The sequence below is a fragment of the Physeter macrocephalus genome, chromosome 11, assembly GCF_002837175.3.
Source record: "Physeter macrocephalus isolate SW-GA chromosome 11, ASM283717v5, whole genome shotgun sequence".
NCBI lineage: Eukaryota > Metazoa > Chordata > Mammalia > Artiodactyla > Physeteridae > Physeter > Physeter macrocephalus.
In genome coordinates this window covers 73,704,806-73,730,999 of record NC_041224.1, presented here as the reverse complement: position 1 = coordinate 73,730,999, position 26,194 = coordinate 73,704,806, and the positions used below count along the sequence as shown (strand labels likewise).

The 26,194-nt window shown below is 40.4% G+C and overlaps 1 protein-coding gene across 1 annotated transcript in view; it reads left to right on the top strand.

Annotated features, from left to right (window-relative positions):
* Positions 1 to 3,585: 3,585 nt before the first annotated feature.
* Positions 3,586 to 26,194, top strand: part of GABRB3 (gamma-aminobutyric acid type A receptor subunit beta3) — a 218,848-nt gene continuing 196,239 nt past the window's right edge. The window contains exons 1-3 of the mRNA XM_024114931.1: positions 3,586 to 3,752; positions 3,881 to 3,972; positions 4,188 to 4,255. Of these exons, the coding sequence (XP_023970699.1) occupies positions 3,673 to 3,752; positions 3,881 to 3,972; positions 4,188 to 4,255 (240 nt within the window). The 5' untranslated portion in view covers positions 3,586 to 3,672. The remainder of the gene's footprint in view (positions 3,753 to 3,880; positions 3,973 to 4,187; positions 4,256 to 26,194) is intronic.

Genomic DNA, 26,194 nt, shown 5'->3' with positions numbered 1-26,194 from the left:
CGGAGCGGCTGGGCCAGTGAGCCATGGCCGCTGAGCCTGCGCGTCCGGAGCCTGTGCTCCGCAACGGGAGAGGCCACAACAGTGTGAGGCCCGCATACCACAAAAAAAAAAAAAAAAAAAAAAAAAAAGAAGCCAGCCATAAAATAACATATACTGTGTAATGCCACTTATATGTCATGTTGGAACAGGCAAAAAAAAAAAATCTGACAGAAGTTAGGTCAGTGCTTATCTGGATCCGGAATGGCATGTATGCTAAAGGGTTGAGATGGAATTTTGGGGATGATAGAAATGTACACTGGTCTACACATTTTTCAAAAATCATCTAATTATATATTTAACTTTTAATTTCATGTGTCATACTTCAAATTGATTGAGTTATTTTAAGGAGCTTTAAAATATATTGTCAGAAACTTTGATACTGTTTAAAAAGACAACTTGATTTTCTATAAGTAAGGGGCAACTATGAACAAAACACAGTTTGGTGAAGGCCTTTTGCTCAGCCCAAATGCACAAACATGGACTAGGTAAAGTGATCATATGATGCTCTTCATCTATTTCCTCCCTTTCCTGCTTCTTACCTTAAGGACCCCGAAATGTTATTCTAGCCTGTTTAAAACCACTTTACTATGAACAAAATTGCATTCATCTCCTTTTTCTTCTGACATGAAAATTTATCCTTTGTAAGACCCCTAAAGCCTTTTTCTCTTTCTGTAGAAAATAAAGAACTGCATCAGTTATTTCCAGCTGATTTGGTTAATATGTTAGCATCATCTAGTAAAGATAAGAAAATATTCTTGGCTTCAGGAATCCTGGCAAGAGAGTGGAAGGATGGGGTTACCTGGGGTTCAGGGCACATCCAACCCTCCAAGAAGGCTGTGGGAGGAGCTGAGACAGGAGGACAGCCAAGGGTTGGACGCCCAACCTTTGTTGCTCATGTAGGTGCAAGTTGGCCACCAACTGTGACGAGCTTCATGGCCCAGTGTATCTTGATTATACCAGCGTACACTTACTGCAATGTTTCTATTAGATTTTGCCTTCATATTAGAAAAAGACTGCATTTTAGGTGACACTCTTAGTGATTTGCCAGTGGGTTTATGACTTAGCCTGGGTTCACCAGAAAACATATCCGGAGGCAAAATTGAAGTGTTATTGCTTTTCTAGGGTGTGTAATACTGATGAAAACCGGAGTGAAGGAAAAGGGGATCCAGGCATGGAAGGAGAGGGAAAAGAAAGGAGTTACTCTGGCATCTCAGGACATTTCATAGGGAGAAATAGAGGGAGAATCATTTATCCCCTGGCTCCCATCTTCTGTTCATCTAAGGTCCACCCCATGGATGGCAAACGCTACAGGAATTTCAGATTGAACATTTGTGAGTACTGAGTAGGTCCTATTGCATTTGGACCTCATTGCTAACTGAGAAGCCTGAAGGTGGGAGGTGAGAGACAAGCAATGTGGACAGGTGGTGAGGCGTGTGGATTTGTTCCCATGTAAAGCTGATCAGAGCTCTTGCAGAACTGCATGGTGAAGCAACAACTGGAATGAAAAATAAGGCCAAGATACTCAGAGACTTGTTGAAGCCAAGATCTGAGGTGTTACATGGTTGGATGACAATAACATTTGTAATGTTGTTTTCAAGTTTTAGAACATATAAAGTAGTAGAAAGGGGGATCATTCTTGCGATGTTGTTGGCTTTTCTCAAGTACCTTATTCTCACTGTTTGTTTTCTATAGCCATGATCCCCAACAGGGCATTTCTCTAAAAGAGGTACATGCAAACAGGAGAAATAGACTGAAACATGAATGTGGAGGGGAAGGTATGATAATGCAAATCCAATTTTCCTGATAATTCCATTGCACATGAACAGGACACAGAATACAAATAGTTGTAAATAGACTTTTCCAGAAAATAATTAGGGAGCTAAATTTATCTCTTAACCTTATCTTAATACCAACCATTCAACTTCTGTGGTGACATTTTCTGTTCCAAAAATAAAATTGTTGATTTTTTTTAAAAAAGGCAATGATATTTAAAATTAATGTCAGAAACATGCCACCTTGAGAACCAGGGCCTAGATTTAGATATTTACCCATATAAAGTCTTGACAATAGAAAAGAAAACCTTAAGCTTTGTAGAAAAAGTAATTAATACAGAGAAGCAGTTACCTATAATTAACCATTCATTAGGTCCTGGAATGGCCCAAGGTAGTCTATCAAGCAGAAAATGAACTTGATTTGTAAGTGTTGTTGGTTGACCACAAGTAGGAATGTGTAATCATCTTCCTCAGTATTAGAAGTCTGAAGCACAGAGGACCATTCAGTAAAGAAAAATATATGACCTATGACTCTGGGTGAGCAGACATTCCTCAGGTACACAGCGGTGACATAAAGGGCAGGGTGGACCGTGGTGCACATCGGTCTGTTTCTTGGCCAAGGTGCAGGAGGTTCTCTTCTAAGATGAGAACCAAAGGATGGGGGCCAGTCATAGCGAAAACGAGGTTCCTTGCCTTATATTAAGGACCACGGACAGCTCCAGGCTGCACCAGAAAAGGCACATTATTTTCCCATTCCTGGGATGATAGTCCAGGGTCTCCACGTCTGATTCGGACTCCAGCTTCCCGATAATAAAGCAAACGTGCATATCCAGGCCTCTCTTTAACACTCATTATAAATGTATTTATGTAAGTAGGGAGGGACCAGTGCTCACATGAAATGTTCAGGGGGTGAGAGTGAGAGAAATAGTTTAAAGAACCAATTTAAAAAATGGTTTTATATTGCATAAATAATTAATCGGGCCGCCATGCAAGGGGCTGGATGACGGGTCAGGCGGGAAAGCCCGTGGGTGGGGGCAGGGGCGGGGATCCCCGCATCGCTGTTAGAATGCTCGGTGACTGTGGGGGAGAGCGGATCCCACCCAGGTTAGGTCAGAGGAGCAGCGCCATGTGCTCCGGGCTCCCGGCTCTCCTGCTGCCCATCTGGCTCTCCTGGACCCTGGGGACGCGAGGCTCAGAGCCCCGCAGGTGAGGTAGGGGCTTCCCCTGGGCCACGCAGCCTCACTCTCGGCTCAGTAGCTCCAGTCCCGCGGGCAGAGGCGCTCCGCTGCACTTATGGGCTCGGCCTGAGCCGCAGCTGGGTGGGGGTCGTAGCGAAGGGGTCGGGCCGGGGAGGGGGCGGGGGGAAGCGGAGAGCGTTTCCTTCGCGGTCTCTGCCCACGTCGCCGTCGCCGATGATCCTCTCCTTCCTGGGTCGCAAGCAGCCCAGAGGAGCTGGCAGAGCCAGCCCTGCCCCGCGCCGCGCAGCCGCGGCTCCGGCTTGCTGTCCCCGGCCGGGCTTCGGGTTTCGCTCCGCAGCCGCCGAGGCAGGAGGCAGCGCTAAGGGCCCGGGCCCACCAGCCGCGGCGAGCGCGGGGGAGGGCCAAGTGCGCGGCGCTGCGCGGCCGGCTCCGCCGGCTCGGCCTCCGGCTCGCCCTCTCTCCTCCCCCCCTCCCCTAGCTCCCGCGCCCGCTGCTCCTCCTCTCCCTGCGCCCGCTCCTCCTCCTCCTCCCCTCCCCCTCCCCCTGCGCCCTCCTCCGCTCCGGGCCAGCGCGGCGGCGGCGGCAGCAGCAGGAGCAGCCCCGGCTGCGGGTCGCGACGGCGGCGGGGCGCCCCCTCCCCCGTGCCGGGGCGCGGCGGAGGGATGTGGGGCTTTGCGGGAGGAAGGCTTTTCGGCATCTTCTCGGCCCCAGTGCTGGTGGCGGTGGTGTGCTGCGCCCAGAGGTAGGGTCGCGGGTGGGTTGACGGGAAGCGGGCCGGGCGCCGGGCAGGGCGCGCGGGTGTGCGCGCTGGGCGCTGGCGGGCGAGCCGCCGCCTGACCCCGCTCTCTCTGGCCCCCGACCCTCCCGCAGCGTGAACGATCCTGGGAACATGTCCTTTGTGAAGGAGACGGTGGACAAGCTGTTGAAAGGCTACGACATTCGCCTAAGACCCGACTTCGGGGGTAAGTAGGGTGTGCGCGGCCGCTGCGGACAGCGCGACCCACCGCGCTGGCGGCCTGGGTGGAGGAGGGAGGCGGGGGCCGCTTCCGCCGAGCTGCGGCGGGGTGGGGAGGGGGGCACTTCGCCTGCGCCCCCTCCTCGGATAGCCCCCCATCCTCAGAGCCGCTGCAGCCGGTGCCCGAGCCAGGCTGATCACCGTGTCGTGCGCTTCCCGCAGGTCCCCCGGTCTGCGTGGGGATGAACATCGACATCGCCAGCATAGACATGGTTTCCGAAGTCAACATGGTGAGTGCCTGCCCTCCCCAGCGCTGTCCCCGAGCCCCTGCCCTGCTGTCTGGGCCCACAGGCGTCCACAGTACCGGGCCAGAGGCCTCCTCTGCCGGGCTGAGCTTCCCGGGCCCGCAGAGGGAGCGGCGCTCCCGGGCGCAGGTCTCCTGTTCGCGAGGCTCCCTCCGCCCGCCTGAGTGCGCGGGGGTAGTCGTTGGCGTCAGAGCCGCGCGGAGGGCGCACCCTTCCCGCCGGAGGAAGGGGTCCTGGGCTCACCCGAGGCTGGGCTTTCACCGCCGCCCTGGTGCCGCCAGCTCCTCCCGCCGTCGGTCCCCTGGTCCTGAGGCTGCCCCAGTGTCTTCTCGCCTCCTTAGCAACAGGCGCCGGGGAGCGGGGGAGGAGAGGAGAGTTGTGGGGGTGGCTCGATTCTAGGTAAGAGCAGCTTAAGGGTTTCTTTGTTGTCTTTTGGAAAGAGGTGCTGGCCGCCGGAAAGCGCGCTGGGCGGTGGGTCTGTGTGTTCCTGGCTGTCTCGGGTCAGTTTCCTTGGTATCAGTGGCTTTTCCGAGGGCAGGCTCGTGACAGTGAAACCCGGACCCCATCCACCAGACTCTGTCGGAGGTGCTGACGGCCCGGGCGGCTCTGAGAACTGGAGGGCCTGGGCAGCCTACGGGCTTTCTCTGCCCGGAGAGTCGAAGGCGAGGGAACCAAGTGTCCCTTAGGGCTATGTTAACGGTGACGGGATTCAGTATTCTGACCTGTGGAAAGTGCAAGTCCGTGTCCCGAGGTGCGAAGTGGGTGTCACGGGCTTTTGCTCAGGATCCTTTAAGACAACAGGCAGTAAGGAGAAAAATGACCCCTTTCATTTGTTAATTGAGCTGAAATACCAGGGGATTTGGAAACGGGTTTAAGTTTCTGTTGAGTGACACTTTAGAAATTATAGGAATGAGAATTTGGAAAAAGTATACTCTTTGGAAGAAATCGTTTGGCAACTTTTTTTCCTAAAATATAACACCGAGAATATAATGAGGCATGAGATAGACTCGATAGATTTCTCGAGTCTGGTGGACATCAGAGCCACATGGGCAAACTTGTTTTAAATGCATACTCCCAGGCTCTGATTCTGATCCAGTGGTGTGGAGTGGAATCTTGGGGTCTCTGCATTTAAAACTAGTGCTCCAGATTTTTTTAAGCAGGTGTTTTGTGAACAATATTTTGAGAAACATTGCAATAACATAGAAATGTGGTTGTTTACAAATAAACTAAAACCATGATTTTTAAATAGATTGTTTAACAAGATATATTTAAAAGTGTATCCTAGTATGGATTTTGTAGAAAGAAATCTGACTACACGAAACTATATTTTTTATCAATTTTTCACTCTTAACCTAAAGATTTTAAAATTATAATGTGTGATTTTAAAAAAAAGTACCTTTCTTTCAATGTATATCACTAAGGACATTTATATACAAGTGTTAATAGTAAATAAATAAATAAATAAATAAAGTGTTAAAAGCGTTAGCAAGAAACAGACTTTACATACATTACACTAAAAACATCACGTACTTTTTGTAATTTTGTAAAAATAATTCTGTCAAAAATATGTTTTGTTTTATGACCTTAAGGAAACAAGTTAATATATTCAAGATTTACTCTGTAGTCTGTGATTTCCTTTATTGGCAACTGCACATTCTATAGAGAAGACAGTTTTGTACAGAAGTTAATTAACTTATTTAGTGGATTTTTATCAAAAATTATATTGGATGTCTAATGATGGAGAGAATATACTGATGTGGCGCTTTAAGAACTCTGTATAGCACTAAAACAACCAGGGGAATGGGGAGAATGTCTTGTTGCAGATCATTGCACATTTTCTTTGAATTAATTTTTAAACTTAGTTATCCACTTGTTTAGACATCATGCTGATACTTAGTACCTTAAAAACTTCATAAGTTATTGCCTAATTCATGCACATGAATTGAGGTGTCCCAATTTTCTCTGGACCCGATAATAGAAAGACAAATCGAGCATACAAGCCATTATATTGGATAATCTTTAAGTGCATATCCCAAAGCCGTAATTATGCATAATGTAGCCATAGTATACTTGTATGCTTTTTTTTTGCATTCTCATGATGGACATTTTTGTGGTTCTCTACACTAAGTTTATTATAAAGAAAAACTGGGGATTGATGGAATGGGAGATTGAAGGCCATTGGACAGATGTACTGACTGGCATCTGAAATATCTTCCACAAGTGGATTGGTAAAACCATTCGCTAGAAAAATCTGATTTCCCTTAACTCATGATCAGGATCATAGCTCATGATCATAGCTATGATATTTGATTTTTTTTAATTGAAGGAACTTCAAATATAGTACTGATTTAGTATCATTTTGGAGGTAACATTTTATAGGGAAAGAACAGAGAGTATGTGAGCATAAGATTAAACCTATCACTCAATCATGTTGCTTAAAAACAATGAATTATATTTATGAGCTTCCTTAATCACCTTACTAGTTACACAAAACTAAGTGTTGTTAGCTTATGAAACTAAATAAGAAATGGTCTTGCTTTAAGGATGCTACAGCTAGTAGAGGAGATGTGTCAAATAGTTGTAACAAAAGTAGGTGAGTCCCATTTAGAGGAACAAAAGAAGGGGGTATGGCCTAAGAGAGAGAGGGAAGGAAGAAGGGAGGGAAGGAGGCAGAAAGAGGGAGGGGGAGAGAGAGATATATTGAGATTACTTATGACATGGAAAGCCTCATGAAAGAACTTAAGAAATGATATCTAAATTGGGTGGGTGAATAGTGGGGAATAGAATTGTGACTGGCATAGATAGAGGAGGATGTTCTGGGTTAGGGAAGAAATTGGCAAAACTACTGATGGATAGATCTGCAGGATAGGAGATTGTGAAGGAGAGACTCAAAAGATGAAATTGGAAAAGTAGGACAAACCCCTGTTCACCTAGGCCCTTCTCTGCCTTGCCAAGGGTTTCGGATGTTAATTTTCAAAAAATTAAGGAGGCTGTAAATGTTTTTAAGCAGGTGATTGACATGATTTAAGATGTGGTTTAGGATGAATATTTTGGCCAAAATGTTAATTTAGATAGAGGAGTGAGAATGATGAGTTAGAAGAGCAAAGTTCACTAGAAAATTCAGGGTAAATGATCATGGAAAGTTGTTCTTTGAAATTTTCTTCTCAAAATTTCATAGATATGCTTTTGAAAACATATATTTAGTGAAATAAAGATTCATTAATATCTGAAATAAAGATATGCAAAACATGTATATCTCAAGATGGGACAGATATGTGCTTGTCAGTGAGCATGTTGGGGGTGAATGTAAAGAATATTGTTACTTTTCTCTTTAAACTATTATAAAGCACAGTCTTTATCTATTGATGGTGCATATAGATAATGCCTCCAAATAATGCCTCTGACCTCAAGGAATTAAATAAATAGATACATTATGCATATACATGTATATGTCATTGTGCATTTTGGTGTTTTGTATTAACAATCTAAAAATGGGTTTTAGTATTTTAATACTTAACATTGTTTTGCCATAACATGTTTCACTGATAATGGAGATAGTCTACATTTCCATTTTTCCTAATCTTCTAATTTTGCTTTTCATGTACTTTTTTAAAATTGATATAGTTAATTTACAATGTTGTGTTAGTTTCTAGTGTACAGCAAAGTGACTCAGTTATACATATATATGTATACATGTATATACATACATACATATATATATTCTTTTTCAGATTCTTTTCCATTATAGGTTATTACAAGATATTGAGTATAGTTCCCTGTGCTATACAGTAGGTCCTTGTTGTTTACCTATTTTATATATAGTAATGTGTATATGATAATCCCAAACTCCTAATTTGCCACTTCTTACTTTTTAATTAGCTGACTTGACAGAAGTCAAATAAAAAACCATTTTCTTTTATATAACTTCCCTTGTTCTCTAGCTCTTGTTTTAAAATTTCATACAATCTTTTAAAACTATGCATGGTTAAGTAATTATTGAGATTTAGTTTACATATTACTTTTTTTTAAAGTTTATTTATTTATTTTTGGGTTTTCGTTGCTGTGTGCAGGCTTTCTCTAGTTGTTTCTCTTTGTTGTGGTGCGTAGGCTTCTCACTGCAGTGGCTTCTCTTGTTGCGGAGCACGGGCTCTAGGCATGCGGGCTTCAGTAGTTGTGGTGCACAGGCTCAGTAGTTGTGGCTTGTGGGCTCTAGAGCGCAGGCTCAGTAGTTGTGGCGCACAGGTTGAGTTGCTCAGCGGCATGTGGGATCCTCCTGGAGGAGGCTCAAACCCGTGTCCCCTGCACTGGCAGGTGGATTAAGTGAGATTGTATTTATGGAAGAACACTGTCTACTGAAAACTTTTATATGCATGTGTTATAATTCTGGTGCTTAGCACTGGTCCAAGTGTGTGTTGAATAGATAGATGGAGGGATGAATAAGTGGACAAAAATTATTGAAAATATAGGAAATATAAGGAAATACTAAAAATGTAAAACAACTAGGAAATTTTAATTTAAAAATAGTACTTTTTACTGAGAGAGTGAAGCAGGTCTAGAGCTCTTTAAAAAATCAATTAATTAAAAATAAAAACAGTATTTTAAAGTAGTCATATGAGTTCTTTTTTAATTTGAATAATTAGAAGAAGCCATTGTTTGATTTGTTAATTCAGAAAGAAACTACACATACTTGATTTCTACTTAATTAACTATAAAGTACTGAGAATATAAAGCTAGACTCAAACTCTAGTAATATAAATACTAATTTTCTATGATTTAACTTGTATTTTGTTATTATTCTGTACTTAATTCATCTATTAAAATTAGCTCATCCTGGGACTTCCCTGGTGGTGCAGTGGTTAAGAATCCGCCTGCCAATGCAGGGGACATGGGTTTGAGCCCTTGTCTGGGAAGATCCCACATGCTGTGGAGCAACTAAGCCCGTGCGCCACAACTACTGAGCCCATGTGCCACAACTACTGAAGCCTGTGTGCCTAGAGCCCATGGTCCGCAACAAGAGAAGTCACTGCAATGAGAAGCCCGTGCACTGCAACGAAGAGTAGCCCCACTCGCCGCAACTAGAGAAAAGCCCACGTGCAATAACGAAGACCCAATGCAGCCAAAAAAAAAAAGCTCATCCCAATGAAAATGTAACTACAGGATTATTTTTTTCTGATTTAATGCATATAAATCATAAATTATTGTCTCTTTTTTTTTTAGTTGTGAGCTCCTTTTAGGTGACATATAATGTGTCTTTAGTTATTATGAGAAGTAGATTTGTCCCTTATGCTTGTTGTATTGTATTCCTTTGTCATTTGTTGTATTTTCCTCTTATAAAATCCACTTGTTTTCTAATGTCTCAGTGTAAAATAAGTATGGTACATAAGAACATGGTTTTAGCACATCTCAGCAAGCAGCTTTGGCACTGCATCACTGTAAAATGGGTGCAGTCTTACTCACGAATACAGCACGTAAACATTTGCACTCATTTTGTCTTTCCCCTTTTCAGAAGAGTGGGAAAGAGGAGGGAGTTTCCTTGGATAGAGTGAGCTGGGATCACCTGGAGAATTCAGCTTTAGGCATTTTCGATCAAACTTATGTTAATCAACTCCCCTCCTCATACTGCAGAATCTAGAGTTGCTCTGCCCGTAGTGAATGCTGAAGGGGTACCCAGTGCCCAGTACCTGGCCAGGTCCTCAGGCAGAGGAGCTGAATCCCAGGAGTCCAGCTGTGTGCTGAAAAGAGCCTATTGGGATTGGGAGTTTCTCCTGTTTCCAGGTTTATGGGAACATCTAGCCTTAGGCAAGTCATTTAACACTCAGTAATTCAGTCTCAGGCTTCCCAGATGCCCATGGCATCCCCACAAAATTGCCAAAGTAATAGCACAAAGGGCTTATCTCTACACAGAAAATTGAGGTAAAGACATCCACAAGATCACAGCCAAACAAACACATTAGAGAACTGTCCTTTACTGATTTCTCTAGAGAGGCTCTGGCTGAATTCAGAGTCAGAGTTTGCGTATGAATTGTTACTAGCATTTTAAAGGTTGGAAATGTGCTAATGCTCTTATTACCAAGTAAGCTGGGGGATGACTCAGCAGAAAGGAAAGTGTTTCTCTGACCCAGTTGGGTTTGGAAAACTGCTTATGTGGAAGGCACTCCATGGGTAAGGTACAATGAGCATGTTGGCATTTGGTTACAGGTTGCTGCATTTAGGAGGTAAGATTGTTTATTGAGGACATTACTTTTCCCTGGCAGTGTGTTTCGTGCCTAAGTTATGATCAAACATCAATGCTGGGGCACTGATAAGAAAGCATATAATCAACTTCAGAGGTGGATGAGAATAACCCTTACATAATACGTTCTTTATGAAGGGAGGTTTGTGTTTAATATTAGAAGGAATGGTATGGGGAGCAAAGAGAATGCTTTTTCTCTTTCCCCTCAGGGAAGTTGTAAAGCTTACATTGCTGCATCTCTTAAAAGATGGATCTTACACACATTTCCTTGTGAGCAACCTCTTCCTAGAGCCTGTGCCAGGCTGAGGGATCCTATGTTGTACTGCACATAGAAGTAAGTATTTCGTTTGAATTAATGGTGTAAATCTGCTTATTTACACATATTAAAAACTTTATGATTCTTACCAGTAAAGCAGTATGAATTCAACATTTGATTTTTTTTTTTTTTTTTTTTTTTTTGTGGTACACGGGCCTCTTGCTGTTGTGGCCTCTCCCGTTGCGGAGCACAGGCTCCGGACGCGCAGGCTCAGTGGCCATGGCTCACGGGCTCAGCCGCTCCGCGGCAGGTGGGATCTTCCCGGACAGGGGCACAAACCCCTGTTGTCCCCTGCATTAGCAGGCGGACTTTCAACCACTGCACCACCAGGGAAGCCCCTCAACATTTGATTTGTACAATCTGTTATCTGTAATAGCTCTCCTTTTCTTCCATTGGTAGCAGAACCCTTCTTTCTCTTATGGGTTCTGTATCATATCATATATACTGTCATTGTACTTTGAAGCCTACTGAACGTTTGTTTTAAATAAATGAAGCCTATCAACCATTTGGAATCTTTAAAATTTTCTTATAATACATGTTGAGGTGTAACTTAGGGAGATGACAGCTAACAACAGTTTTATGTCATTATGCAGTTGATGAAATACTTCAGGTACTTTGTCATATTTGATCATCAAACATGATCAGCTTAGTGGAGTATATCTTATAGGTAGGTGTTAATCTCATCTCCATTGTTCAGGTGAGCAAATAGCCTCAGGAATAGCACTGACTTACTACAAAGGCAAAGCTGGGACTTGGTCCTATTTCTTTGTTCTTTCTAGCTCATTATGCTACAGAGCAATAAAAAAATGCTGTTAGGCCCTCATGAGATTTTACCTTTTTCCATGACCTTCATTGCCATCTAAAGTGGATCTTCCAGTTTACTTTTCCATGAACTCTTAGTCTTTCCTTATAACACTATTAAAGTGTTAAATATGATTCTGGTGTGCTTGTTTGCTTAGAGCCTTTCTTCTCCATTTTTCTCTCCCATAAGACTGTAAGCTCCATCAGGCAGATTTGTGTCTAAGAACAGCCCTTGCATAGTGCCTGACACATGATAGGTATCATTCTTCATTCATATAGTTTCTTTCAACCAAAATCTAATATACACTAATGTCTCTCTCTCTCTATATATATAGCATCTATTAGATTTTGGTTGAAAGAAACTATATGAATGAAGAATGAATGAATGAATAAATATGTAAGTGCATGAATAAATAGGCAGGTGGCTTTCCAATGAAATATTTTTATAACCCAGAATTTGGGCTTATGACCAAGAAGAACCTTTTGTAGGCTAAATGTGATGTATATAGTTTTTACTTTAGGGGACTTAATTTGATCAGAATTTGTATAATTGTACACAGTATAATACTGTCAAGTGTCAAGTGTTGTCAAGTGACAGCCTGTCAAGCTGTCAAGTGTTCTATAGCGGTTACCCCCTTCACTGGAGAGCTTTTACACTGATTTCAAAGCAGGAAAGAGGGAAGTATTGCAGTGGTTCTGTGATGTACAGCCTGTGTAAGGGTTAGTGTGTATATTTCAAACACCAGTCACTAGTGCCTTTGTACACTCAAAGTTTTGTGTCTACTTGGAAATATATGTGGTTTGAGCTTTTCTATATGATAGGGAAGTTTTGGTGGTTCTTCTTATATTGGGATTCATAGGGCTCTGCATTCCTTTTCTGATGGCCACTCAGCAGTGCAGTGGAGCTGCATTGGTTTTCATTCGTTTGCTAGCTTTCCAGCACAGTTTACTTCTGGGCCATTTATGCCAGCCATTAAGAAGATTCTCTAGCTGCAAAATTGGGAAGACTAGGACTAAAATAGGTTTCATCTCTTGGCACTTTGCTCAGTCCTGTCAATTCAAGACGGAGAGCTAGCCTCTGATCTCTGTGGTGGGGGATGTACTGATAGAATTCTCTTATTCCCTTGGTTACCCAGAGACTGCATTGAGAAATAGAAGCCATTTGTAAGCATTAATGCATGTATCCCTTTTTACGTTTTTCCATTGAACTTAAGTATCACACAGAAGCGTTAATATAATTAACAAAAACCTTAGCATGAATGGAACTAACGTTTCAGATGAATAGGAATAAGATTAAGATATGAGAATGTCATAGTTCTTTAAAAACTCTAATTTGTGCTTGTTCATTCAATCTGAGAGAGGATATGGATTCTAATGATTACAACATCATCATATATATATTTTTAAATTAATTTATTTATTTTTTAACATCTTTATTGGAGTATAACTGTTTTACAATAGTGTGTTAGTTTCTCCTTTACAACAAAGTGAATCAGTTATACATATACATATGTTCCCATATCTCTTCCCTCTTGCGTCTAACATCATCATATTTTACCTCAGTTCTACAATGAAAGAATTCCTTTTATGTAAAATATTTGCTAAATCCTCATGCTATGATTCATGACATGAAATACATTTGTTTTATTTTGAATTGACTTAAAAGGATAACAAAATTTACTGGTTTAAAGCTATATAACTGTGTTTGATACATATGTATAAAATGTTTGTTACTTAATTCAACATCACATCACTCTTCTTTTAAAATTTAATTTTTTGAATTAGACTTTACAATTGATAACTTTAATGAGTAGAGAGAACAACTTTTCTGGGTCACCCATCATTACAAGTTGTTTGTGTGTGTGAATCTATGAATCCATGTAAACCAAAAATTGTTTTAAAAGAAACAACAATTTGACTAATTCATTGTAATATCATTGATTTTTTTCCAATCCTTATGACTCTAAAAATCCATCTGAGAGATACATCCATATATCAGGTTGAAAGACTAAACTGGTCACCAAGCGCAGTGCTTGTCATGTAGAATATGCTTGGTAAATACTTGTTAAAAGCATTTGTGTAGCACATGACCCTTGTGGTAAAGCTGTACGTTGTGTTTGTTTTATCGGAGAGATTCCCTTATTTGTATGTTTGTCAAGCACATAAAATTAACCATAGCTTTAAACAGGAGGATTCCTGTGAACTTGTCACAGAAAAGACATCTGAATTATGGAAAACAGTGCCATTCCTATGGTCTAGACTATACACCATAGGAATGGTCTATGGTTCAAAAGGTACAGACCAAGAAACCTTCTGTGGTGTTGGATTGATTGCAGGGGTTGACACAGATAAGTGCCCTCCAAGCAAAATTTCTCACCATTGGTGTAGTCTGTGCTTTGCCTTTCCAAAGCAGTGTACATACTAGAAAGAGGCTGGGAATAACTGAGTGTATGAGGAGCAGGATTGATTGTGCTGTATTCCTTTTTATGCTGTTAAACATTCTGTGGATAATTCATTGGTATGAGGCTATATTTGATTGTGCCATTGAGTGAGTTTTCATTTCTGAATTTTTCCTTTGGCCCTGGGCACCAAAATTCCCTGTGAGAATGTAATTTCTTGTGGTATGGGCTAAAATACTGGTTGCTTAAGAGAACGCTGTTATATAGAGTGTACATGTGTGCCCCATAATCAGTGTTTCTGCTCAAATAATATTGGAAATTATGTTAGAGATGTAAAATAGGTTTCTTTACTGTAGGAACTGTCAAGTCCTTTAATATGCTAATGATTTTTGTAAATCTTCAATGAGAGGGGTGAATAATTCAATATTTAAAATACATGTTTGGGGAGTTTTTTCTTTGTGAGGGGATGGTGGACCTTATTAACACTTATTCATGAAGTTTTCTGTAGAACACAGTTTAGGAAATGTGGGTCTAACCCATTGAATTAGAATGAGCTTTAATATGGCCAGTCCCCAGGAATGATAACTGAGAAAATTACTGCATTAACAAAGCCTCTTCTGGTGACCATGTCCAAACAGCACAGAAGATACAATTTTGACAAAAAATGTATCAGTGCATATGGGAATGGGTAATATTTTCTGGAAATGAAGATTAAGCATTTCATAATTAGATTGATAAAAAACACAAAGATTTTCTTCTATAATAATACTCTCTGTCACACTGAAGGTAGATCTGTGTTCAAGCCTTCTTGTTTTCTTGTAAATATTACAAGAGTAAATGACTTAGAAGCAGAGAGAGTTGTGTTGAGCAAGAGAGGATGCAAAAAAGGCTCTTGGGGCAACAATAGTAGGTTAATTTTGAGAACAAAATATGTCTCTTTGAGGCTGTTGGGCTTGACCATTGCTTTCTTGGAAGGCTGGAGATTCCTTCTTGGGGCAGGAAGAACAGGCAGTGCTGTGATTCTGCATTTCACTAGGGAGGGTTGACATGTATCTTTTTTTTTTTTTTTTTTTTTTGCGGTACGCGGGCCACTCACTGTTGTGGCCTCTCCCGCTGCGGAGCACAGGCTCCGGACGCGCAGGCACAGCGGCCACGGCCCACGGGCCTAGCCGCTCCGCAGCATGTGGGATCCTCCCGGACCAGGGCACGAACCCGCGTCCCCTGCATCGGCAGGCGGACTCTCAACCACTGCGCCACCAGGGAAGCCCGACATGTATCTTTGAATATATTACATTGCATAAACAGATATTTATTATAATCTACTATACATATTATGTATAATGAAATTATATAGTACACTGTAATTATATAATTTATGTTATTCATATTTATATGTAAAATAAGATTCTCTTTAAAAATAAGATTCTCTTTGGTTGAAAGGTTCTGGTGATAAACATTTTAACATCCCCTGGAGTAAGACATTTCTAAAATTCCCTGTATGACTAATTCTCTATAGTTCTATGAAGAGTCTATACATGTTCATGAATAGTCAGTGACAATAGCCCAGAGGGCAGATGCATCTTCTGGACTGTTCTAGAACCACAGGAATATTATAAGAGGACAGGATTGCTCAGTCAGCATTGGGGAGGCCCCACTGGGGATCTGGGCTTGACTGGTAATAATGGGTGAGGAAACCAAAGTAGATCCAGAAATGTAAAGAGATGCAAAAGTGTTAATTGATTATAAAGATAATAGGTTTTGTTTGTTTGTTTGTTTCTGGCATTTCGAAGCATAGGGAGCTGGTTTAAAAAAGGAGGGCTCTTGTTTTGGAAATATTATATATCTGTAGATTTTTTTTCCCCTAAGTCGTGCTTTGTTTATCATTACATTCTATTGCCCCAAAGCTTGTGTTTATGATTGAAAAGCTAGTCTCAAAGCTTGAGCAAACTCTTTGGAATTTTAATTATCTAGGTAATTTCCTCAGTACTCCAGGCTATTTTACCTTTAGAGACCACAGGGGGTCTAACTCTCAAGATTGCCCTTGGCAGTGGAAAAGAATTGGTTGTCAGAACTCTCAGATTCCAGAAGGGTTTGTGTTAACTTTGGCAAGTCATTCAGACTCAGTGGTCCTTGATCTGATCATTTTTTTTAAAACAAGTATATTAAAATTGATTCTTTAAGTTGCCTTCTAGCTCTGATTTCTGTGGTTTCTTAGAGTCTGTGAGCAGTTAAAAACATAAGGGACCTTCTGTTTGCATTACACAGACCGCTGCTTCTTATCATTTGATACTGCATGTAGTTTAATTGGGTATCCTAGTGGTGGTCATCTGGCAGCTTGCAGCCTTATAGTCAGAGCTTGGCCCATTTTCCCCAAGTTATCTGTGCTGTGCGCTGCAAGCCTGGAACATGTCGTACATAAACAGTGGGATTTACGATCTGTACCCATGCTTACTAATTTTTGTGTTTCAAACATGGTGATGTTTAGTTTTTGGTTTGAATTCAGTCACTAATTTATGAGTGAAAACTAGCGGGCTGTTAAAATGCTTCTGTTTTATCAAAACCATGACCTTTCCATTATCATCTAAGAAAAATAACTCAATTTGGAAATGTCAGTTAATGCTACTGGGTACCAAATTGTCCATATTCAGATTTTTCAAAAATTCTACATGAATGTAATTCATGCAACAGTTTTGAGTCTTCTGTGGTATTTCTGTGACATAATTTTAATATTGCTTGAGTTCATAGTCCAGTCCGAAAGGAAGAGGGTGTGGGCTGAGTCAGAGTTACCTGTACTGCCCTCAGTCAGTTTGGGATGATTAGCCAGCATTTCGTGACTATAACTGCAAACTTAGACCTCAAAGATAGTTGCATATTGTGGGCTCTCTACAAAAAATAAAGTTTTTACTATGTTCTACCTCTTTCTTGATTCCTTGCCTCATTTAAAGCAAAATTATTGTACGTAAAATCCAAGCAAGAAAACCTGTGTGGATATAGGGGTAAAGACTTGGGCTTGCCTGAACTAGAGATTGCAAAATGAGATATGTAAAATTGTTTAATTTTATTCTGAAAGAGGAAAAATGTGGATGTGCAAATTATTATATAACTAGGAAATTACCTATTTAGAATTATATAGATCAAAATGTATAGTGTGACTCAAACTTGGATGTAATCAATGACCAAAAAAATGTTAATAATTTTCAAAGTGTTTACTTCATATTTATTTACTGTAGGTGAAATCCTGCTAATAATGGATTGTAGTATCTGGTTGGGAGAAATTGTAGCACAGTAAAGACAGTAAATAGCTGATTTCCTAACTTAGCACTTAGAAATAATTTATCTACAGTGGTAGCCCCACGCATAGATGTTCCTCAAAGTTTTCTTTTTTCCTTTCTTTCTCTCCCAGAGCGAGAGGGGTATAGCAGCTAGTCTGGACTAGCAAAGTTCAGACATTAAAAGGGGAGACACTTTGTTCCAAGTGTAATTGAATTAGTGCACATTGGGTAGCACCAACTCTGAGGACCAGTGGGGTACAGGTCCTGGGCATCAGTTGGTTTACTGAGATTAAGGTGAAAAGGTCAAATAAGGGGGGTAGATGTCCTTCCTAGTCTCTTGGCTACCTATCTGAATGACATCTCCCCTGATGAGATAAGAAATGGGCGTCTTTCCTGCCAGTTTTTCTCTCCATTTATCTTTCTGGGATTTTGAATGAAAAATTTTGGTACCCCAAGCATCAAATTGGCTCAGTAATTTCTCTCCTTTTGTCATACCTTTCAGTTTCTAAAACCATTAAGGAAAAGCCTCTTTTTTTTCTCCAACTTACTTCAGAAGAAAGCAGAATGAAATTTGTTAAACAAAGGCTGACAGGAAAGCAAGCATCTATTAATTGACATCCAATTTCCTGATATGCGGACCTTTGCCCAAGACTGTACTTGATTATGCAATAATGTGCAAACAGAAAGTCAGAATTTACTCATGCTATAGTATTAATAGAAACTGTCAGTTACCCAGGGGAAGGACTCAGACATCAGTTTCACATGTTACTGAACTATTGGGTTGGCCAAAAAATTCGTTCGGGTTTTTCCATAACATCTTATGTTGTTAGATGTTATGGAAAATCCCGAACGAACTTTTTGGCCAACCCAATATTTTCTGTCAGGTAAGTGTGAGTGTTTCTAGATCACATTTCTGTAGAGATTTTTTTGTGTGACTATCTACATTGTAATAGAAATGGTGAGACCAATAATCATGACAAAACCGTGAAATAGAAAACATCGTAGAATTCTATCACACTGACAGTAGAGCCTGTTGCGATGGTAGAAAAGGGGGGTGTACGGGGCCAATTTTGTGAATATTTATGACAGAACACTACTTTCGTTGCTTCAGAGTGAAGTGCTATATCTAATTTACACTTATTCTAATAGGTTAGTCCAAAATAAGCTGTATGTATAGATTTTTAAAGTTCCAGGATTATCAAAGCACCTTGCATTCGTAAGTCAACTCTGGAAGAAGTCAGGGGGAGGCAATGCAATGAACTTTTCCTTTTTTAATTCTCAAAATAACTAATATCAGTTAATAATTCCTCTTGTGTTGTCTTTCATGGCTTTTTGGTTCACCTGTTCTGTGCTGATGAGCATATTCTTGTGCTGTCTCCTTCACTCTAAATACTTCAGATTTAAGAGGTGACTTAACTAGTGTATAACTGCTCTCATACGCCAAAGAAACACTCAGCATCACAGATCCAAATGATAATAGTTTGGGCTTTTCCACGTGTCTCCAGTTTAGCACATCTTTTCACATGTTGCCTCTGGCATTTCAGACTTGAAACTCTGGCAGGCACTCAGCGCCCCATGAAGTTGTGCAGAAACTCAGGAGGAGAGGGTGCTTGCCTGGAGCTTAGGAGTGAGTCACTCAATAATCATCAACCTGTGCAGATGTGGGAGGACAGTGACAGTGAAGGTGGGGATGAGGAAAGAGGAGTTGCTGAGAGTGTTCTGAAAAGCAGTTTGGAGGAAAGTGAATAGGACTAGATGGCATGGAAAAGACATAAGGGAGCTATGGGTGGGATTGAAATAGCAAAACATGGTAAAAGTGTTACAAGAAACTGGATTTTTGATTCTTTAAATACTTGAGATACTGGGACATTTGGTCATGTTTAATTAAAAAGTAGATATATGCCAGTTTGTACTGTGCAAAAGAAAAATTAAATTGTTTACTTCTGCTCTTCTTACATTTTCCTTTGAAAAATTGGAACCACTGGGGGTGTTTGAGTCCCTGAATTGGAGCCCATCATCCTCCTGGGGGGCAGCCGCCTAAGGTACAGAGTCACTAAGAGGGTTTACAGTCTGCTCAGAACCTGTGCTGAAACCCCAGGTGTTTTCAGAGCTGCAGGCCTTACCGGATACTCTGATGCATGTTCTTTTCAGGTGTGATGGGAGGAAGGCAGAAATTCTCCCTTATCCAGCTGTAAATGATCAGAACACCCATGGATTTTTATACATAACACAGACGACTTTGTGTTTGCATTCCATGTTCTTTAACATTGGGTCAGGTGCAGGAGTGTTCTCTGACTTTATACTGTGAAAAGAAGGCCCACGTGGCTGGAGATGCCAATATGACTGCCTGTTGAGAACTTAGGTACTCACTATACCTTTACTGCTTTCACAAAATAGTGTCCACTGTTTTCCAAAATTAAAAAAAAAAATTAGTTGCCCACTGAGAAAATTTAGAATAGATAGAAAAATACATTTGGGTGTACTTTTGTTTTTTTCATGCACATATGATATGTATGTACTATTTTTACACACTGTATGCATACGTTATTATCATGCTTTTCCATGTAACTTTATGTTATAGACAACTTCCATGCTACTGAACATATTTTACTGATATTTAAAAAACTGTATGGTATTTCCTTGCATGGCTGAATAATATACTTAATATTTTCCTATTGAATATTTAGGCTACTTGCTAGACTAAATAGTATTTTGATGAATATCCTTGTGCATGAATTATTATGCATATTTTCCTTGAGAAACATTTCATTAAGTAGGATTACTAAGTCAAATAGTATGAATATTTTTAAGGTGTTTGAGGCACATAACTGAGTAGCTTTCAAGAAAGGATCTGCTGGTTTGGGGTCCCACTGATTTGCCTAAAAAATGTTTTATAGCTAATATTCTAGAATAAGTGTATCTTTTGGTAAATGGAAAGAGAATAATAGCTCACAAAATTGAGTTAAACCCCAAAACTATTCTTAACTTTACCATGACTCCAACACAACATCATCTGACAAGAAAAATATACAAATAATTTGGCTTTATATTAAAATTGACTTTATCTTAATTTTATATTTGGTATTCTGATATATATGTAAGGAACAGCACAATTTCAGGTCACTGTTTTGAATGAAATAGAATAAATTCTAATTCCCCAAATAACTTTTACATTTGAATACTAGAATTTTCTCAGAAATCATGCCTAAGAAATTGGAAAAAAAAATTATTGTTAGGGGTTTTGAGGTCACAGTTGACCATTTTTACCTGGAAGCCCACATTATCAGATTTTACCAAGACATTTAAAATTCAACGTAGCCCCATATTTAATCTCAATAACCAGGCAGAGCTTTGATCCTTTGGGTGTTAGAGTATGTGGGGCCCCTGGCAAGTGTGGGGAAGTTGAGGGGTCTCATGTGGGCGTGGCTGGTGTGGCATGGGCAGGGCCTTGTGTGTGCAGAGTGCAGTGAGGCTGATATGAAGGGTGCATCTGATTAATCTGAGGTTTTGTTCAATGAAGTATTAACTTTACCTACCTGGGTAACATTTTTAGGGGACTATTTTCCATAGTTAATGAGGAAAAAATCAGATAAAATTTAATCTGATCCAAAGTTTGCTCTACAGATGCAGAGAAAAAAATTTAAATGATCATTAACATTTAATTGGAAGAGAATTTAAATCCAAATTATATTTGGATTTTTCCACATCGATTTTGAGATGAATGGGTAACCATTTTTCCTCACTGCCCTGATTTGAATCCTGCCATCATGCCCAGAAATAGCATCTCAGTGAAAGTCATTCAGGAACAGCCCCATATTTATAAAAATTTATAAAAATTTTCACCTACCCCTGAGCTTTATTTTTTTTTAATCTTCTTTTTACATGAAGGTCACACATTTGACCAAAGGAGCCATCTGTTTTTGAGAAGACTCTTTTCACTGTCCACTTGTCTTTCTTCCCCATTCTTCTGCCCTGTCAGCAATTTTAGTTTTATTCGTCCTTAAGCACTGGTTCTACCTCTCATCCTAGACAACAAAGAAATCTATTTCAAGTTTCTCTAGCCCTTTAACATCTTGGTTGTGTTTAGCTCTTGCCCAGCCTTCAAAACGATGTTGGTCAAAGTGTCACAAACCTATCCACTAGCAGAAATGTCTCTGACCACAGGAAGTCTCCCAGTAATTTTATTATTTAATGTTCATTGTCTTCTCTATTCAGAGCGTTCTCTCCCCTTAAGGCCTCCATTCTCACTTCCCATCTTTCCTTGCTGTTGAACTCAAATTTTGTTTCCCTCAGAAGATTACAGAGTGGGCTTGCAGGATGCAGGGCCCCTTCCCCCGTGTCTTTCTCAGAGGAAGATGTTTCTCCTCCCATCAGAAATTATTCTTGCTCTCTGTGCTCTGCATTTTGGCTTTTCCTGTGCCCACATTTGCTGTCTCCTTTGCAACATATCTTCCTCTTCATTAGGCTCTTTCCTGTAGTCTTCCTATGGGAGAAAGAAAGTATCTGTATATAAAAGAGACACTCCAAGCCCTTCCCTTGACTGTGCTGCCCCTAACTGTTGAATTCTCTTTTACAGCCATTTTCCTCAACCATATGTTTCTGGACACTGTTTCTGGGATGAGTATCAACCTGTAGCCCTTGCTTGTATCCTCGCTGGTGGGTACTGGGGGCTGTGTGTGTAAATGTGGTGATCAGGGATTACTGTCCTGCATATCAAATCTTGGTCAGCTAGGCCTCGTGAATTGTGATTTTCCACCTTGTCATTGAATCCTGAAGATAATTTTCATCTCTTTCCTCTTTCTCTAGTATCTAATTATTCATCAAGTCTTGCACAGTAATTTTGATAATGTATTGAAGACTCCTTTTTTTCCATGACCCTAGTTTGGAGCCCTCAAATGCAGGGATGTATGATCAGTCTTAAGTCTGTTATTCTCTGTTCTGGTTCCACTTGTGCAGTATGACCACTCGGTTCTTCCTGTCCTTTCCAGGATGGGAGCCCCTAATGGCTCCAGAGTGCCTGCTGGGTGTGGTAGAATGGGGTGACTAGAGTTAATGTCCACCGTGGCTGGGACGCCAAGATTAAGAACCAGCTCCAGGATCTGGGGGAAAGTTCCTGTGGGCTGTGTCAATGGACATCTTCTCAGCCTCAAGGGAAGAGATTGGAGCTGTTTTGAGGTTCTCAGTACATATCAGAGCCTTTGCCATTTGGTTAGTACAAGGAGCAGGATTTAGGGTTCTTCCTGAGAAAGTGCAAGAACAAAAGAAGTGATGGCCCTGGATGACTGTGTTGAGTATGGACTTGACACTGGAGCCTCACAGAGTTGAAGAGCAAAGCTCTTACCTTGATAAGCCCCATTAGCCCTATGTCTACCCAACTTCAGTTTATTCTAATCCTTAGCATAGTGTTAACGTATTGGTCTCAAATTGTTTCACTTGTAGATTTCCTCCCTTTGCCATGTTATGTATCCCTTTACTTCCATATATTCCATACTATCAGCCATAAATAGATGTTTTAAAACTGAGTATTTTTATATTCCAATAAAGAGCTATTAAAAAAAAAAGTGAGTATTGATAGTGATTCTATTCTGATTGTGGAGATGGCCAGAGGCAGACAAGGACCTATTCTCTCCAAGGATACCAACACCATAAAGAATGCTGTGGGGCAAACATGGGACCATTAAAAACACTCATTACAGAGAGCACACAATGAGTGGGAGGGAGTAATTGTAAAATCGTGAGTCAGCAGGACACAGTCCATGGATTCTTCTCCGCCTTAAATCATCACTTTTACCCTGGGTAACTACACGGTTAAAAAGGAGAATCTCAGAAATAAGAGATGGAAAGAAAGAGTGGGTGTTAGAAAGAGGTTCTTGGTCTGCTAGTTAAGTAACACTGTGTTGTTGAATTTAAAAAAATATTTCAAAGCATGCTTTTTTTATACAGAAAATTGTATTTCTTAGGAGGAGCAGGGGTGCTGTCTCGGCTAAAAGTCCACATTTAATGTGTACTCTCTCTTCTTGCCAAGTACCAATTAGAAATCAGGTTACATAGCCTATCAGTCAATTAGGGATGGAGATAAGGCTTTCTGAGTGTGGTGTAAAAACATAGTTTTTATTTCTAAAAAAGTAAAAAGCTGAAATTAGCTAGAAAAGGAACAAATTTGACAGTTTAAAATCTAGAGAAGTGGTGGTGAGATTAGTGCTCTAGCCAAATTTCATTTACTGGGATGCTGAATCAACAGCAGAACAGACCCTCAAGAAGTAATGAGTTCGATATATCAGTGATTATTTTTTCAGGGAACTTGGATAATATTGGGATATGATGAAAATTAGGAGCCAAACATCAAATTCCAAATTAGGAGGAGGAGGTGGAGAGGTGGTTAGTTTAAGATCCTTTATCTCCTGACCTTCTATGTCTAGAGAGCTCTTTTACACTGAAGGGAATCTGATCACTGCTCTATTATTACTGTTGGGCCTTGTTCCAGGAGTTGGAAACCATAGACTTTGGAACAATGCACCTTTCCATCTGCAATTGTTCTGGACACATTCCGGTGCATTTCTAGTTTGAATTTCTACATTGTTGCCAGTGTTGTCAGTTGATAGTTAAAAGGTTATTATGATATTTTAAATATTTGATTAACATGAATTGTAAACTATGGTTTGTTAAGGAAAGAAAGGAAGGAATCCCATGAATTCTGGATAACTTTATCATCAAACACTTTTTTTTTGAATTTGCTAGAATGAATACAAATGCTCAGATTTTGGAGAACTCTTACAAAATGCATTGTATAACTTTCAACATTAGTAGTTCATGAATTTTCCGTAATCTAGAAAGATTTTGAAAAACTAGAGATTTCCCTATTCCCAGATGCTAATTACATTTTATAAAACATAATTTTTGCGGAAAAAAAGAGCAAAATGCTTCATTGTTATGAGTAGAACTTTAGAAAAAAGTTGATCTATCATAATGAAATCTGAAAATAAACAAGCTTTGGAAAACATTTATAATTCATAATATTTCTGAGCTTCAGTATATTCTTAGCAAAAATATAGGTTGTCACATCTCTGGCAGTTTTCTCCCATTCACGAGGTAAGCATTTCATGAAATTCTATTTCTTCAACTTAATAGAGTCATTTTACTCTAAAACAGCTCCTTATGTTAACTTTTCTCTTCATAATCAACAATAGCTTCCTTAAATCTAATGTAAATTCCATATTTTAGTTAATCTTGAATTCACTTGTCTCTGTGTGTTCAGCCTGCCTCTTATTATTTAACTGGGATGCTGCAAAGATAGGTACCATGCCTCTTATTATTTAACTGGGATGCTGCAAAGATAGGTACCATGCCAGCTGGTTCCTTCACTTGGTAGAAAGCAAAGCAATTTTTAAAGGCATAGTTTATATTTTTCATAAGAAAATAAATTCACATTCCCATTTTGTCATATAGTTTCCCAGTCAGTGTTGGCAGTACCTTATTGTTCTCTGAGCAGTTTCATTTAGAAAGAATTTAAAGGGCAATATCTAGGCAGTGAATGGGGTCTAAGTCTTAGTGTTCTACTACTGCTAACTGAGGCCTTGGATTGAATGAATAATCTGCATCCATAGATTATTATTTTTTAAATAAATTTATTTATTTATTTTTGGCTGCGTTGGGTCTTCATTGCTGTGCTGGGCTTTCTGTAGTTGTGGTGAGTGGGGGCTACTCTTCGTCGTGGTGCGTGGGCTTCTCATTGCGGTGTCTTCTCTTGTTGCAGAGCACGGGCTCTAGGTGTGCAGCCTTCAGTAGTTATGGCACGTGGGCTCAGTAGTTTTGGCACGCGGGCTCTAGAGCGCAGGCTCAGTAGTTGTGGTGCATGCGCTTACTTGCTCTGCGGCATGTGGGATTTTCCTGGACCAGGGCTCGAATCTGTGTCTCCTACATTGGCAGGTGGATTCTTAACCACTGTGCTACCAGGGAAGCCCCATCCATAGATTATTGAAAACCTCATGTTAGTAAGTAGTTTCAAGTTCTTTACTGGACCTCTTCCAGAGTTGCTAATGAGTAGCAAATGGACTGATTTTGAATCCTAGCTCCTTCTATTTCCTTGCCTTCTTTCTGGTAGAGGTGCTAATAGGTAAGAATGCAACTAAAAGGCATGAAGACAGAAGGGAAGAATTAAATGAAACTGTTTTTTAAAAAACCTCTAAACAGATTTCTAATTCCAGCCAAGATGGAGTAGCCTCATTCCTCCTAGTCTTCCCTCTTGCAACTGAAAAACCTGGATCATAATCCAAAAACAGGAGGATTCTGAAGGTTGAAAGAAGAAGGTTGATTGCCTGCGGACCTCAGGACATGGGCAGTGACTTGGTATTGAGTTCCCTAGGTCTTCTTTTTGCCTTTCATGGGTTCCAGAGAGTATACTGGAAAGCCTACTGCCTAGAACTGCCAACAACAGAGAAAAGAAACTCCAAAAAAGCTTCTTAGCCAAATGATCAGTAGAAGGATGGCTTAACAGAAACAGAAACTTTTTGATAATACCTATCCTATTTCAGCCAAACACCAATCAAAAAAGGACATACCTCCCTCCCCAGGATTTCAGCAGGGTCAAACAGGGAGCTAATCATCTACCCGCTACCCAGTAAAACAGGATAAAGAAGAATTGAACATCACCTCAGTCAATAGGATCTGATTGACATTTAAGGAACACTTCACCCAACAACAGCAGAATACACATTCAAGTGCCCACAGAACTTTCCCCAGTATAAATCATGTTCTGAGTCATAAGGCAAAGAATTCATATCATACAGTTTATGTTTTCTAACCATAATGGAATCAGACTAGAAATCAGTACAGAAAATCAACAGAAAAATCTCCAAATACTTGGAAATTAAACAATAAAGTTTTAAACAATCTGCGAGTCCAAGA